Source organism: Carcharhinus amblyrhynchos, chromosome 10 (genome assembly GCF_965287045.1).
Source record: "Carcharhinus amblyrhynchos chromosome 10, sCarAmb.v2.hapA, whole genome shotgun sequence".
Classification (NCBI taxonomy): Eukaryota; Metazoa; Chordata; class Chondrichthyes; order Carcharhiniformes; family Carcharhinidae; genus Carcharhinus; species Carcharhinus amblyrhynchos.
The window spans coordinates 79737101-79753725 of NC_137333.1; the positions used below are offsets into that span (position 1 = coordinate 79737101).

Here is a 16625-nt window from a genome sequence, read left to right on the forward strand (position 1 = left end):
GCAACTTAGTGCTAATGAAATTGTTTAGAGTATACATTTGTTTTACACTGCTAAAATAGTTAATAAAGGAAATCATAGTGCATGGGGGAAGAGAAGCATTATCGGTAATGTAATGGTTGTATGAGTATAAACATTACACAGGCAATCTTACTGAGCTGGACAATGAAGGAAAGGAGATGGAGCAGGATATCATGGTTGACTATATCAACCAATGCACAGGTGTTTGGGAGGACATAGAAAGATAAGCCACCACAATCACACAAGATGTTATCCACAAATTAGGGCTGGTTTCAGTCCTCTCAGAATTGGAATCTTGACTGTAAGAATTTGGGCAGTAAGTTTTTGGAAAGTTGGGTATTCAGTTGGGGAGCATTGATATGCTTGAGGGTCTTGGGGGGAAATTCTAGCTCAGAAATAGGGAGGTATTTAGGGAGTGCAGAAAAGCTCAAGTGGGTCAAAAGGTCCCTTCCCTGGAAGGTACATGGAAACATAGAAGCATAGAAGATAGGAACAGGCGGAGGCCATTTGGCCCTTTGAGCCTGCTCCACCATTCATCACGATCATGCTGACTGTCCAGCTCAATAGCTTAATCCTGCTTTTTCCCCATAACTTTTAATCCCGTTCACCCCAAGTGCTATATCTAGTTGCCTCTTGAATACTTTCAATATTTTGGCATCAACTACTTCCTGTTGTGATGAATTCCACAGGCTCACCACTCTTTGCGTAAAGAAATGTCTCTTCATCTCCATCCTAAATGGTGTATGCTGTATCCTCAGTCTGTGACCCCTGGTTCTGGACACTCCTCCCCCTCTACCATCGGGAACATTCTCCCTGCGTCTACCCTCTCTAGTCCTGTTAGAATTTTGTAAGTCTGTATGAGATTCCCTCCTCATTTGCTGAACTCTAGCGAAAACAATCTTAACCTAGTCAATGCCAGAAGAGAGTCGCTATCCCATCTGTCAGTGCACAGAAAGCAAGATAATTCTATGGATGTTTGTGTCAAAGGTTCACCATCTTCAGATACCCTTTCAGTCTGAATTTCTGAAGTGTTTCCTCCTGTCCTCACAATCATGTTCTGTTTCTTGAGTTTCATTTACAAAGTTCCCCAGCAATAGTATAGTGCTCCTGATGTTTAAATCAGGAAGGTAGATTTCCCCTTTGTTTAAACTTCCTTATTATTTTGCACATGGAAGAAGGCTCTTTACCAGGTTTGCATTTCTCTTATTCTACAGAAATAGATAAAGGGAAAATCTTAGTCCCAACAGGTAAGACTGCACAATTTCATAAAACTGACCTTGTCTCTTTAAGGTTTCATTCATTAAAGAACTAGAGTAACCTTAGTATGCCAAATCAAACCTTGCATTTGTCATTTTGATTTTTTTTTATTTTGAAATATATTTTAAGTTGTTTATTGCATCTCTTGCCATCATGTGCTTCTGAGGGAACAAAACAGAATAATAGGAAAAGACTTAGAAGTGGAGAATCTTGAAGAGATTACGCCATTATTTAATAGAGAGGTCCTACACTTAGGTACGGTGGTAAGGGTGTCTCTGCCAGCCTATGATATTCTATCAATAAAAAGAATGAGTGATTGCAGGGATGGGAAAGACTGCTTGATATGCAAACATGAGGTTGGTCTGCCTTGACTTTACCTTGTTTTTCCTCGGCATTTGTTCAAAGGGTGAATATTTTCCCATGTGGAAGGGTACCTGATGAAACTTGGGATTTTTAGGATTGTGCGGTTTCCCACCCACTATCTGAAAAGTCAGTGGCAATGCAATGCCGCTCTCACTGGCTGCTCCACAACCACTTAACCTTCCAAGGAGCATTAATTGGCTGGAGGCAGGTCTTCTACCCCTCACTTAGAAGGAAGTTCTTCCTCAGAGACTGCTGGCCAGTCAGATTGACTGGCATCTCTCTAATCCTAGCAGTACCAGTCAACAGGACTGTAGGCAGTCCTCAGAGTCAAAGTCCCGAGAGTCCAGGGCCAGGTAAATGTGGACATCTCAGAGTGGGGAGAGTAGTTGAGGCCAAGGGAATGGGTCGCGCTGCGGTGGAGATGTTGATACAGAGGCTAGGGATGAGGGAGCACCTGCCCGGATCAGAACTTGTGGTGGGGGCATTTGATGTTGAAAGTAGACTATTGATGGAGGTTCTCCTCCCCTTCCCCTCCAAGGATTGAAAAGGGCCACTTTCACTCCTGGCCCCGAACTCCTCCAGCCAGCCTGAAAATTGAGATTGAACAGGAAACAGGGAGGGGAGGGGGCATCAAGACCAGAAAATTGTTGGAGCTGGCGTTCCTTCAGCCCTGATATGAAGTGGAACAATTTCTTGTAAAAAAAAGTTGGATGAGATGAAGAATGAAATGAAGCTGTGGAGAAGGTCAGCTTTGAGATAAGATGAGTCAATGCACAGGAGAGACGTGTCACATTGTGTGTACACATGGCAGCACATGGCACTGATTTCAGAATGCAGTGAGAACAGCAGTCAGAGGAATGTTGTATGTCTTGGAGATACCTGCAATCCTGATGGATTCAAAACAAGGATGGAATTTCTGCCCTAATCTACATGGAGTAGCTGGAGCCAGAGTCAGTAATTGAGAATGGAATGTGGGTGTGACATGAGTTTTGGTAAACACCTTATCAAACACCAGGAAATGGAATGCAGTAAAGGTGAACAAGGTGAAGGAAACAAATGGAAATCCTGTCAAAGAGAAGAGGAGAATTTCCTCAAGGTCAGCATTCCTGGAAGAAGAGAGGCAGTGAATTAAACACTAAAGTAACAGCAAAATACTGCATACGCTGATGGTCAGATATAAAAACAAAAAGTGCTGGAAAACTCAGCAGGTCAGGTAGCAAGAAACAGAGGTTGGGATTTTCCATTCCTCCTGAGGTATGTTTTCTGGCAGTGAAGGCAACTTGACATTGGCCGCTGCTGGGATCTTCCAGTCCTACTGAAGATAATGACCATTTGTGTTGCTTGTTGGCCACGTCACTGGGCAACTGCTGCAGGGAGGTTGCTTTTGGTGGAACTGGAAGACCCCGCAGGTGGGAGGGCCTGGAAAATCCTGGCTAGAGTTGACACTTCAAGTCCAATATGTCTCTTTGGAACATGCAAAATATAATCAGTTTGAAAATCTAAGGAAAAAAGCGTAAGTGTTAAAATGTAATTAAAAGGGGTAAGCAGCAAAATTAGTGACAATCTATCTCACACTGGAATAATAGAAAAATCTGCCAATATTACATGTTAGAATATGTATTTATCCATATGTTTGGTTATGGAGAAATGGCAGAAGAATGTGGATGAGAAAAATATCAGCCAAGATTGAATGGTGGAGCAGACTCGATGGGCTGAGTGGTCTAAGTCTGCTCCTATGTTTTATGGTCTTGTGGTCTTACAGCAGGGGAAAGGGGTATTTTTGGATAATGAGGCATTAGAAGGAAGTATGGTGTATCACTACCTACTTCCTAGTAAAAACCTTTTTACTCGAAAGTAGACAGCTGTGAAATGTTTTAAATTATGTTTAATTAGTTTTCGTTAATGAATGAATGAATGAGTGAGTCAACAATAATCTTCATTTTATGCAATAATCAAACTAGAACTTCCCATCTATTAGAGGAAATGATGCAACAAGTTAAATATAAACAATATTCCTGCCATTTAATGAGATACAGACTTTAATGCTTTACTCACAAGATGCAGAGCTGACATTATTCAGGATATTTGGCTTCAGCCACATTATGCTTTGTACACAGCTTTATTGTACACTAAAGGTATATAGCATTTACAATAAAGCCAACATACACTGTGACTATAGTGATTCAACTATGTTGTATAAAATCCATGTACATTAGCATCAATTCATATTTGCACAGGTTATGTTGTAAAATTATATTATCATCTGAATCAGGAGACGGTAGGCAGGTGGGCATGGTTTCTCAAATAAACAGCCACGCTACAACATCTTTACCACAGTACAGACTTCAATTAGTATAATTTTGGGTTTTATTGAACATAACATTGTCAAAAGCCTCTTTAATTTATTTTATTAGTGTCACAGGTTGGCTTATTTTAACACTGCAATGAAGTTAGTGTGAGAATCCCCTAGTCGCCACACTCCGGCATCTGTTCGGGTACACTGAGAGAGAATTTAGCATGGCCAATGCACCTAAGCAGCATGTCTTACTGTTACTAGAGAGGAGGTCCTCGACAGACTGGAGGGGCTGATTGTGGACAAGTCCCCAGGACCAGATGGAATGCATCCGAGGGTTCTGAAAGAAATGGCGGAGGTGATAGTGGATGCCTTGGTGGTTATTTTCCAGACGTCGCTGGATTCCGGGGAAGTGCCGGAAGATTGGAAAACGGCTAATGTTACGCCGTTGTTTAAGAAGGGTGCCAGGCAAAAGGCAGGGAATTATAGGCCGGTTAGTTTAACGTCTGTTGTAGGTAAAATGTTAGAATCCGTCATCAAGGAGGAAATAGCGAGGCATCTTGAGGGGAATTGCTTGATAGAGCAGACGCAGTACAGTTTCGTTAAAGGGAAGTCGTGTCTGACAAATTTACTGGAGTTCTATGAGGATGTGTCTAGGGCAGTGGATAGAGGAGAGCCGGTGGATGTGGTCTTTCTTGATTTTCAAAAGGCGTTTGAAAAGGTACCTCATAAGAAGTTATTGCAGAAGGTCAGGGGACATGGAGTTGGGGGTAGGGTGTTAGCGTGGATAGAGGATTGGTTGTCAAATAGGAGGCAGAGAGTGGGGGTCAATGGGTGCTATTCGGATTGGTGGTTGGTGACTAGTGGAGTGCCCCAGGGGTCGGTGCTGGGGCCTCAGCTATTTACCATTTATATAGATGATCTGGAGGAGGGAACCGAGTGTATGGTGTCGAAATTTGCTGATGACACCAAGATTGGTGGAATGGCAAATTGCGCGGAGGGTGTGGAGAGTCTACAGAAGGATCTAGATAGGCTGGGCGAATGGGCCAGGAAATGGCAAATGGAATTTAATGCTGGCAAGTGCGAGGTGGTCCACTTTGGTAGGAATAATGGTAGGAAGGACTATTACTTACGTGGAGAAAAACTGCAGCAGGCGACGGTGCAGAGGGACCTCGGGGTCCTTGTGCATGAGTCGCAAAAACCCAGCTTGCAGGTGCAGCAGGTGGTCAGGAAGGCGAATGGGATGCTGGCCTTCATAGCGAGGGGGATTGAATATAAAAGTAGGGAGGTCTTGCTGCGGCTGTATAGGGCATTGGTGAGGCCGCAGCTGGAGTACTGTGTGCAGTTTTGGGCGCCGTACTTACGCAAGGATATTTTGGCCTTGGAGGGAGTGCAGAGGAGGTTTACTAGGCTGATGCCGGAGTTGAGGGGGTTGAGCTATGAGGAGAGGCTGAATAAACTAGGCTTGTACTCGTTAGAGTTTAGAAGAATGAGGGGAGATCTCATTGAGACATATAAGATGATGAATGGGATGGATAGGATAGAGGTGGAGAGACTCTTCCCGCTCAGAAAGGACAGTAGGACTAGGGGGCACAGCCTCTAGATAAAGGGGGTGCGGTTTAGAACGGAGTTGAGGAGGAACTTGTTTACTCAAAGGGTGGTGAATCTCTGGAATTCTCTGTGCGTTGAAGTGGTGGAGGCTACCTCGCTAAATATTTTTAAGACGCGGGTTGATGGGTTTTTGATAAGAGAGGGGATTAAGGGTTATGGGGAGAGGGCGGGAATGTGGAACTGAGCCACGACAGATCAGCCATGATCTTATTGAATGGCGGGGCAGGCTCGAAGGGCTAGATGGCCTACTCCTGCTCCTATTTCTTATGTTCTTATGTTATGTTCTTATGTCTTTCGGACTGTAGGAGGAAACCAGAGTGCCCGCAAACACGGGGAGAATGTGCAAATTCAGCACAGACAATGACCAAAGCCAGGAATCAAATCCTCGTACAGCGAGGCAGCAGTGCCAAACACTGTGCCACCGTGCCACCTGAGAGGTTGTGTCCCTGATTGTGTTGTGAGAAACTCACATCTTGATAATTTATTTATGCATTTAATTACACAAGCTTTACCCTAAAGACACCAGCACATTAATTGCACCCATTTTCCCTTCCAGATGTATCCAAAGTGAGAGTAACTGAAAGCAACCATATGCAACTGTAGAAAAAGTAAATTGGAAAAAAGATGCAAAAACGAAGGTGATATTAAGTTTAAAGTTGTGGAAATAAAATCATAAAATCTAGGGATCGTCAAGAGGTTGTCTGAAGGATAGGAAGCACTTGTTGAAGGGCTGAGTAGTGAGCAAAGTGAATCATTGGGATCACTACTGCTTCCAATTTACATGAATTACATGAGCAACATTTACATTGGCATGGAGCATGTGCTGCCACTTTCTGTTTTATCATTGGATCTTCCTCACAACTGGTCTTAGCAAAATCACTAATCTCCCAGTGGGAACCAATGGTGCCAAGATCAACAAAGAAACACTTTGTATTCAGAAACTCAACACAAATTGATTAGATCTGCAAGTGATAGCAATCTAGAGGGCATAACTGGGGGCAGCTTAGAAATGACAAAATCAGTTAGAGAAAATATTTAATTGGATCGAACAATGGGAGATGAAACAAAACATGAGACTGAAAACTGAGAAGCATGAGCCTCCTATGAATGCTATAAAATAGCCAAGGAGTAAGTTGGAAGGAATCTAGGAATTTTGTCTGTTTGACACTCAATATATTCAATCACTGTGGATTAATAAAACAACTAGGATCCCCAACAAATGTAAAAAAGCGATGATGTGCTACCTAAACTGTTGGACCACTGCCTAAGTTAATGTGTCCATTTCTTGAGGCACAGGAAGATAGTCAAACCCTGGAGGTGATGAAAAATGTGCCCAAGTCTGACTAATGAGAAACAGTTGATTTAATGTGAGAATTTTGGCCTTGAAAAGTCACTATGACCGGAATTTTATCATCCTGCAACAGGAATCGGAGCAGGTGAGTGACGGAACTTGGAAAGGTATATTGACTTTGGATAGGATTTTCTGCTTTCAGGACGAGCGAGGCCGTAAAATCCCGCCATGTATTCTTGAGTTGGACATCCTGTTGGATACCCCCTTTGGGATTGTCCTCATCTATCAGTCTTGTAAGTGGAAGTTGTGTTTTTCCCACAAAACAGAATATGCCTTTGCCCACTCAAATAAATGTAACAAGACTCAAGTCATCACTGTATTCCATAAACAATATGTAATACATCATACGCTCTCAGGTTGATTCCTTTGACTTTGGAAAATGAAAGAAAATAAATTCTACAAGGATATATACTAATAGACAAGCTAATTTAACAATGAACTGTTCTTAATACAGACAATACATTTACATAATTAGAAAGGTTATAATTCTCTTCAAAACTGTCAAAACAAGGTGCTTCTTCTGTATTAACATTCAACATGAAACTGATCACTGACACATGACCACTCACTTCTTACATGATGGAATAGTACCAGACAGCTTCCAATGGACCTCTGTACTCTTCAGACCCTCACACTAACTGCTACCTGGGACAACATCAATCACAGGCATACTATTTATACTCTTTTGGACATACACCAAAAAGATATTGAAAATTTACCTCGTGTAACAATGTTACAACAAGCATTTGCATCTATATCGTGCCGGTTGCAGTACAAGATCCCGAGATGCTCAACATTAGATAGTCATGCATTCCTCTTCTGCACTACATCAAACTTTTGTCCAAACCTCTTTAAATCATCTGTAATTACAGGAGATTAACACTTGAAAGTAAAAATACTTCTGTAAAGAATGACAGGGACTCTAATTCCACCAACCTTTCCATTTTAAATCTATTTTGCTTGAAAATGAATTGTAGGTGCATAGGATTGCATGTGCAGATTAAACAACAATGTATATTTGTGAAATGTGTAATCATGACTGCTTATAACCCCAGTAATGAATACATTAGTGATGACTTTGAAATTGCAACATTATTTGTTAACTGTGTTCGAACCATGGTGAATATCTAGTTCATAGTTCATGTTAATATTTTAGACGTATTTCTGGGAAGATGGTTGTGACGGTAAAGTAACTAAAATTCTGGACTTTAGGTACTCCCTGAACATCTCAAAGAAAATGGCAGGTCAGAAGTTTACTCGTGTTAGTGTAATGGAGTCAGAATAGAAGAAATGAAGCCATTAAACAGCAAGTGGACTAACTTAACTGGAGAACTAGAGATGTGGCCATGATTCTCCCATCCCGCTGTGCTAAATTTTTAGCACAGTGGGTTGGGAGATTCTCACATTGGCCAATTTATGGGGTTCATGCGTGCATTTGCACCCTGCTTGCGTTTTCCAGTGCTGGATTTCAAATGGTGTCTGCTCCCTGCTGGAAATCAGTAGGGAAGTGCAAAGACCATTTAAATGATCATTTTAATATAATTTGAATGAGATTAGTGGGCCTGGGACTGAGTTGTCCAAGCCCACTAGCGTCTCCCACCCCACCAGAGTATTTGACTCCAGCGGGATTTACAGTCATTCTCCACTGATGGGGAGCTAGTGGCCCAACTCTGCTAGAGTAAGGAGAGGGCAATAGGGGCCTTCCAGAGGGTCGGGTGGTGGGAGTGTGCCCTCTGGGCATTGGCACCCTAGCAGTGCCAGTCTGTGCCCTCTGGCACTGCCCAAGGGGCAAAGTGTCAATGCCCAGGGGCACCTTGGCACTGTCCATTGGGCATGGGGCATTGCCCAGGGAGCAGGGCATATAGAGGCAGGACCTAGTGGCTAGGGCCTGATGGGGTGGGTTCCACTGCCACATTGCATAGGGATCAGTGGAGGGAGCAGGGAGCCAGTAATCGGGGGTGGGGATGGGGTGGGTCAGCTATGGGGTGGTTAGCTTGCTAGGGGAGTAATTGGTGGGGGGGAGGGGTGCAGGAGACTGTGATTGCTCAGGGCTGGGCGACGGGCAATGGGGGGGGGGCGTGGGCAGAGAGCTGGCAGTGCAAAGATCGCAGTGCTGGCCAGCAATCATGCTGCCAGCGATCAGGAGGCTGGAAGGATGGGGCTACTGCACACGTGCTGATCTCAGCACTGACAGATCGGTGCGTGCACAGTGGCCCGCTCAGCGTGCTGACTTCAACCTCTCCAGGGGATATGCGCGTCCCCTGAAATGTAACGATATTCATGCTGGTGGCCTCTGCAGTGCACAGAATGTGGGAGAATCTAGGCTGAACTCCCACTGAAACAAAACCAGCGTGAATTACTCCAGTTTTCACACGAATTCAGCACTTAGAATTTTTTTGGGAGAATTCTTTCTGTGATGTCTACACTATTTGCAAAGAAGTGCAGTATTAGGAGATAGAATTATATTAGCTTAAAAGCATTCAGTGAACACTGAAAGGCTACATTGTCATAAAAACAGGTGGAGCGCAAGAAGGTTCTTTGGTTTCATTTTACTGCAGTTCTACAGCAGGGGAAGAGAATATACTAAAACGATGCTTCTATTAACAGGCTGTAAGCAGTTAGGGCTTGAAGAAGCTCTAGAAGTCCTGGTGTAGCTTGGCTGCAATTCATATTTCGTGTGGTTTTTAGTTATGATGTGGAGATGCCGGCGTTGGACCGGGGTAAACACAGTAAGAAATCTCACAACACCAGGTTTATTTGGTAGCAAAAGCCACTAGCTTTTGGAGCGTTGCCTCTTCATCAGGTGAGTGGGATTTCTGTTCAGAAACAGGGCATATAAAGACACAAACTCAATTTACAAAATAATGGTTGGAATGCAAGTCTTTACAGGTAATCAAGTCTTAAAGGTACAGACAATGTGAGTGGAGAGAGGGTTAAGCACAGGTTAAAGAGGTATGTATTGTCTCCAGCCAGGACAGTGAGATTTTGCAAGCCCAGGCAAGTCGTGGGGTTACAGACAGTGTGACCATCCACCAGGTACACCGTACATACACTTACAGCTCGGCCAACGTTGTCTACCTGGTACGCTGCAGGAAAGGATGTCCTGAGGCATGGCACATTGGGGAAACCATGCAGACACTAAGACAACAGGTGAATGGACACCACTTGACAATCACCAGGCAAGAGTATTCTCTTCCTGTTGGGGAACACTTCAGTGGTCACGGGCATTTGGCCTTTGATCTTCAGGTAAGCGTTCTCCAAGGTGGCCTTCACAATACACGACAGCGCAGAGTCGCTGAGTAGAGACTGATAGTCAAGTTCCGCACACATGAGGTCAGCCTCAACCAGGATCTTGGGTTCATGTCACACTATCTGTAACCCTGGGCTTGTAAAATCTCACTAACTGTCCTGTGCTTAACCCTCTCTCCACTCACATTGTCTGTACCTTTGAGACTTGATTACCTGTAGAGATTCGCATTCCAAACATTGAGTTGGTATCTTTATATGCCCTGTTTGTGAACAGAACTCCCACTCACCTGATGAAGGGGCAGCGCTCTGAAAGCTAATGGCTTATGCTACCAAATAAACCTGTTGGACTTTAACTTGGTGTTGTGAGACTTCCTACTGGTTTTTAATTCACAGAGATGCCCTGGAGAGCTGAGAGCATGGCAGAAGCTCATAGAACATAGAATATTACAATGCAGTACAGGCCCTTCGGCCCTCGGTGTTGTGCCAACCAGTGGAACCAATCTAATGGTCCTCTAATCTAAACTATTCCAGTGTTATCCATGTGCCTATCCACTGACCATTTGAACACCCTTAAAGCTGTCGAGTCCACAACTGCTGCAGGCAGGGCATTCCACGCCCTTACTACCCAGAACCTACCTCTCCTGTGTGAAGCTGTCAAGGGCTCAGAGACGTCCTGAGAATCATGTATAGCTCAGTGTAGCTGGGAAACTGGAGTTCGGAGAAACCTGGAGCAGTGCTATCTTAGTGAAGCTAATGGTTTAAAAAAAAGAGTTGGAATTCAATTGGTAATTAAAGGCGGGCATGCAGCTTTGTAAGTGCTGTGGAACACAGTTTCAAGAGGAGAAAATGAACCAACAGGGAGAGAGCAGTCAGTAAGGCAGCCAAGTCAGGGCAGCTTTAGGGAATTCAGAGGCTAAATTCTTTAGAAAGAAGTGTTGATGTTTCTCATAAGGGATACAAGAGTGTTTACAGACTTGTGTGACTCACAGTGACAACTGATGTCTGAATGAGTTGTTGAGAAATCTATGGGATCTGTCTTGGTCACATTTGCTACTTAATGTGCAATATGAAACGTTTGACTACAGTTTGCCTATTAACTTATATTTACCACATGTTAATTCTGAATGCCTTATTATAGCGTACAGGCTGTAAATTGTTTACTTTTCTGATTTTGTATAGTAAAGTTTACTTTCTTATTTAAAATGTGGAATATTGTAGATTTGATCTCCTTGTGTGTAACTGGCATTTCAAACTTCATCTATTTTAAACAAAAAGTTACTAGTCCTATTTGGATAGTAACACATGGCACCATGGCACCATGTGGTAGAACCTGCATTTGTGTACCTCTGGTCAGTGACATATTTAGCATTTAATGTCATCTACAAGAAGCACTGAACACAGTGCTGGATCAGCACATTGAAGGAAATCAGAGCCAGTTCCTGATGGAATAAGTGATTCCATCTTTTGCACATGTGACTAACTGGTTTCCCTCTATTTCACACCTTGGAGAGACATTGGGAGACCTGATGAAACAGGAATAAATCCAAATATATAAAAATGAAACAAATGGGATTATCAAGATTTTGGCTTTAGACCATAAAATATGCTGTGTAACAAATTAAATGTTTCATTTACGTGATTATGTTGAAGTTATTGTGACATAATTAACCTTGTGTTTAATATGTTGATTACCAGGCACACTCCAAGACTTGGCATATCTACAATGACCGCTTCCGCGATTCACAGCAAGGTCATGTATCAATTGCTTTGGCTTCACATTGGGTTGGGCCAAAGGATGGGGACATTAATCCTGAAGCTGTGCAGCTTTGCCAGTGCTCGATCAACTCTGTATTAGGTTGGTTTGCTAAACCAATATTCTTAGACGGTGACTATCCAGCATGTATGAAGGACAACCTCAAATCTCTGCTGCCGGTTTTCAATGTCAGAGAGAAAGCGGAAATAAAGGAAACAGCTGACTTTTTTGCACTTTCATTTGGGCCACTGAGCTTTCGACTTCTGGACTCAAATTTATTATTTAACCAGTCCAAAAAATACCTTCTGAGGCAGCTTCTCTATTGGATTCACACAGAATACAACAACTCAAAAATATTCATTGTAGAAAATGGCTGGGACGACAGCAGCAGCAGTACAAAGACCGAGGATGTTTATAATATGTATCCTTTAAAGAAATTTCTTATGGATGTGCTTAAAGGTAACATTTCTTCACCATTTTATAATATTTCATATAACACCTTTCACAACTTCAGAATGTCCCAAAGTACTCTACAACCAAATAAAGTACTTTGACATGTAGCCTCTACTGTAATGTAGAAAATATGACAGTCAATGAGTAATGAGGTAATGATGAAATAATCTGTATTTGAAATATTAGTTGAGTGATAAATATTGGCCAGGATACCGGAAAAAACTTCCCTCCTCTTCATTGATTAATCCTCTGGGATCTTTTGTTTCCATCCAAGAAGTAAGACAGCTTTAACTATTAAACATCTATTTAACATTCCATCCAACAGGTAGCATTTCTGACTGGGCCCCAAGCCTCACTCACCACATAAGGGGAGGAAATGGCCTAGTGATATTATCACTAGACAATTAACTCTGAAGCTCAGCTAATGTTCTGGCGACCCGGGTTCGAATCCTGCCATGGTAGAAATTGAATTCAATAAAAAAAAATCCAGAATTAAGAACCTACTGATGATCATGAAACCATTGTCGAATGTCGCAAAAACCCACCTGTTTCAGTCATATCCTTTAGGAATGGGAATCTGCCATCCTTACCTGGTCTGGCCTACATGTGATTCCAGAGCCTCAACAATGCGGTTAACTCTCAATTGCTCTTGGGCAACTAGGGATGGACAATAAATACTGGCCAGTCAGTGGCACCCATGTCCCACCAATGAATGAAAAAATACCTGTAAAATTGTGTCAGGCGATGGACGGAGAATTTTATGGGTCTTCCCCCCTGAAAACCTGCCAACAGGGGCCCACAAAATTCCATCTTCTGTTTCTGTGTTGTAATATTGGATGATTCCAGCTCTCTCTTCCGCCCTCTTTATTTCACCAAATTGATCAGGATAATTGTCAGCATTACACCATGACCACAACCAATTATCACTGGCCAAAGGGACATGCTTCCACATGGGTAGAACTAACAGTTTGCTCCATCAGGTAGAGGGGTGGATTCTCAAATTGCCACCTGGGCAGTGTGGTTCCTTACAGAAGCTGACTAACTTTCAATTTCATTAATGTTAGTAAAACACAGCGTCAGTTTTACATGTAAGCAGAGAGATGAAGATCTGTCCCAGCATAGTGCAGGGTTTCATTTACTCACCTTTCTCAGAATTGCATTATGCAACTGTTCAAAGCAGTTTCCTTTGAGACAGTGGTCTAGTGACAGGACTGAGACTAAAGCCATGGAATTTAAGTGGAACTTAATTAGTGGAAGTTCAGTCAATAATAAACTGCTCATTAAGAATAAACAGAAAGCCTACTACAAGCAATAGAAGTGTTCAAATCCTTGAAACCCTGCAGCCTAATTATGCACAGAAGGCTTTCACCAACAACAATGTTGTAAATACCCAGGTAATCTTTTTTAATGGTGCATCTTGAGGGATTATTATTGGCCAGAATGCCTTCTTTAAGCAGTGCTGGGCAATCCATTATACCCATCTGAGAGGGTAGACAGAATCTTGATTTAACACCTTATCTGAAAGACGGCAGCATCACCACCGTACTAGGACTAGAGGGCACAGCCTCAAGATAAGGGGGGAGCAGTTTAGAACGGAGTTGAGGAGGAACTTCTTCACCCAAAAGGTGGTGAATCTCTGGAATTCTCTGCCTGTTGAAGTGGTGGAGGCTACCTTGCTAAATATATTTAAGACACGGGTAGATAGGTTTTTGGTAGGCAAGGGAATTAAGGGTTGTGGGGAGAAAGCAGGAAAGTGGAACTGATCCACTTCAGATCAGCCATGATCTTATTGAATGGTGGGGCAGGCTCGAAGGGCTAGATGGCCTACTCCTGCTCCTATTTCTTATGTTCTTATGTACCTATGACTGCTGAGATTAGGAGGGCGTTCTATCTTGGACATAAGGTAAGACCCACAACCGAGGAATTGCAATCAATCCTGGGAACAAGTTGAGAAAAAACATTTTAGCCTACTTTATCTACAGGTCAGCCTGGCATCTCTCAAACAACCTCCCCACCTTTGCCTCCAAACCCTAATGGAGCAGTGGGATGTCTCTCTACATCTACAGGCCAGTGCTTCTGTTGTGATGCTATAGGTGCAAGCACCTGCCCAAATTACTTAAATGACCGTTTCCTGGGAATTTGAACAAAACCCTATATAGAAGTTTCATTGGTTGTTCAACAGTGATAGGGCTGGTGACTTGGTAGCTGCTAAACCAGTACCCAGCGAAGCTAGGTAAGGAGAAGCAGAGGGAGAGACAAAGGTAGAAAGAGAGAGAAAGAGAGGGAGAGCAAGAGAGAGAAAGTACATAATAAATCACATTCTCAATGTTACATTGTATCAATTTAGTTACCAGAGTGTAAACAGGGACATAGAAAAATAGAAGCAGGAGTAGACCATTTGGCCCATTGAACCTGTGCTATCATTCATTTTGACCATGGCTGATCATCAAATTCAACATCCTGATCCCACCTTCCCCTAGTATTTCTTGGTTCCTTTAGCCCCAAAAACAGCCAAAAACAGATTGAGTACTGATAAACCATGGAGCTGGATTTCACAATGGGCACATTGCCCAGGCAGGGACGGTCAAAGGGATGGATAACATCTTGGGGGACTAGCCCTGATGGGGCACCTGGGCACCCTCTCTGCGCCCCCAGAAGCATTTTGAAAAAAACTGCCGAGCCACTTTCGCCTTCCTGTACCTGCCCACGCCAATCATATTACAGCATGGGCTGTGAGTCATTTGGGACAATTGGTTTGGTAACAAGCTCAATTGGCTGTTAATTATTATTTAAAAATGGCAGTTGGGCTGACATTTCAGCACCCGCCCACATACTGTATTGTGGGAAATGGCTCAGGGGTGGCCATGAAGGTGATGGGCTTGCCATCCCTCATATTTTGCATGTCCTCCACCCCAAAAAAACCAACAAGGAACTTAAATGGTAAGTTTAGGAGGTAGGAAGTTAGGTATAAAGTGGGAGTATATTCCTGTGGTAAATCTTGTGCAAAGGAAGTGCTGCGCTGTCAGAGATAACAATCAAATAATTAAATTAGATTTTGATAAGGGTTTCTGTTCACAAACATGGTTAGAATATGGAACTTTCTTCAATCCAATAACTTTCTCCATCCCTCTTTCAATAAATATATGAAACGTTTACTGAATACATCTGCTTGCAATATAGTCCATGTAATGCACCTAGTCTTGACAACTCCATTTCTGTTTTTCACAAGAGAAAGGACTGGAAAAGAAAGAGGTAGATGATGATTCTCCCCACCCCGCCAAAAAAATTCAAAGTGCCTATTAGGCAGGAAAATGGGAGCTTTTCCCACTTGATATTTGGTGAGCTGAGTTTCATGAACTTGTGACACTCTGTACTATACAGAGGCCGTCAGGTGATTCACACCAGTGTGGGATGGAGGGGGATGGAGGCGGCGGGGGGGTGGGGGGTGGGGGGCGGTGGCTGCAGACCCTAAACCCACCAGAGAGGAAGGCAGCAGAGGGGACCTTACTGGGAGACTGATTGACTGCAGTGGGAGCTCATTGTTGGACTCCTGATCGCCCTTCACCCCCTCGCTGACTGCGGACTCTGACTCTCCTTCCAATCACTGGCTTCCCAATTGCCAGTCCTGACTCCACCCCCTGCCCCAATTGTCAGTCCTGATCCACAAACGTTGACCCCACCACCAGCCCCACCAACTGCTGCAGAGCCACCCCCTTCCCTCCCACTTCTTCCCCCTCTTGGATTTGGCTGTGACCCCTCAGGCAGCCCCTTTGTGCCAGGCTGGCAGTGCCAGTGTACCTGGTGGGCAGTACAAAGCTGGCACTGCCCAAGGAGCACTTCCTCCCCTGCTCCGACCTCCTATATGGCCTCCTGTCCTACTAGTGAGGCCATTGTGTCTGGACGCAGTTGCTGGGGACCAACTGCGATCCCCACTGGTGGGGACCTTCATAGGCAAGGTCAGTAATCCAAGTGAGCCTGGACAATGGCATCTGGAGCTCACTAAAGACATTCAAATTAGAGTATGATTATTAAAATTAATTGGTGTGAGGCTAATTATGTCAAAAAAATGGCCTGGGAGAATTATGACCTGCCAGATGCCAGGATTCATTTTTTAGGCTTCTGTTTAAATTTTCCGCCCCGGTATGCTATTCGACTAATGTAGCGGGCGGGAAAATTGCTCATGTACTCTTTTCTAATGAAAATCTTATAACAATTCATGCAAAAATTTTGATCAACAAGTTCATTTATATATTCTGACCTGGAATGTAATCTAAACT

The 16625-nt window shown here is 43.4% G+C and overlaps 1 protein-coding gene across 1 annotated transcript in view; it reads left to right on the top strand.

Moving 5' to 3' along the window:
* kl (klotho) overlaps positions 1-16625 on the top strand; it is an 89356-nt gene that overhangs the window by 41668 nt on the left and 31063 nt on the right. The window contains exon 2 of the mRNA XM_080197454.1: positions 11838-12354. Within this exon, the coding sequence (XP_080053580.1) occupies positions 11838-12354 (517 nt within the window). The remainder of the gene's footprint in view (positions 1-11837; positions 12355-16625) is intronic.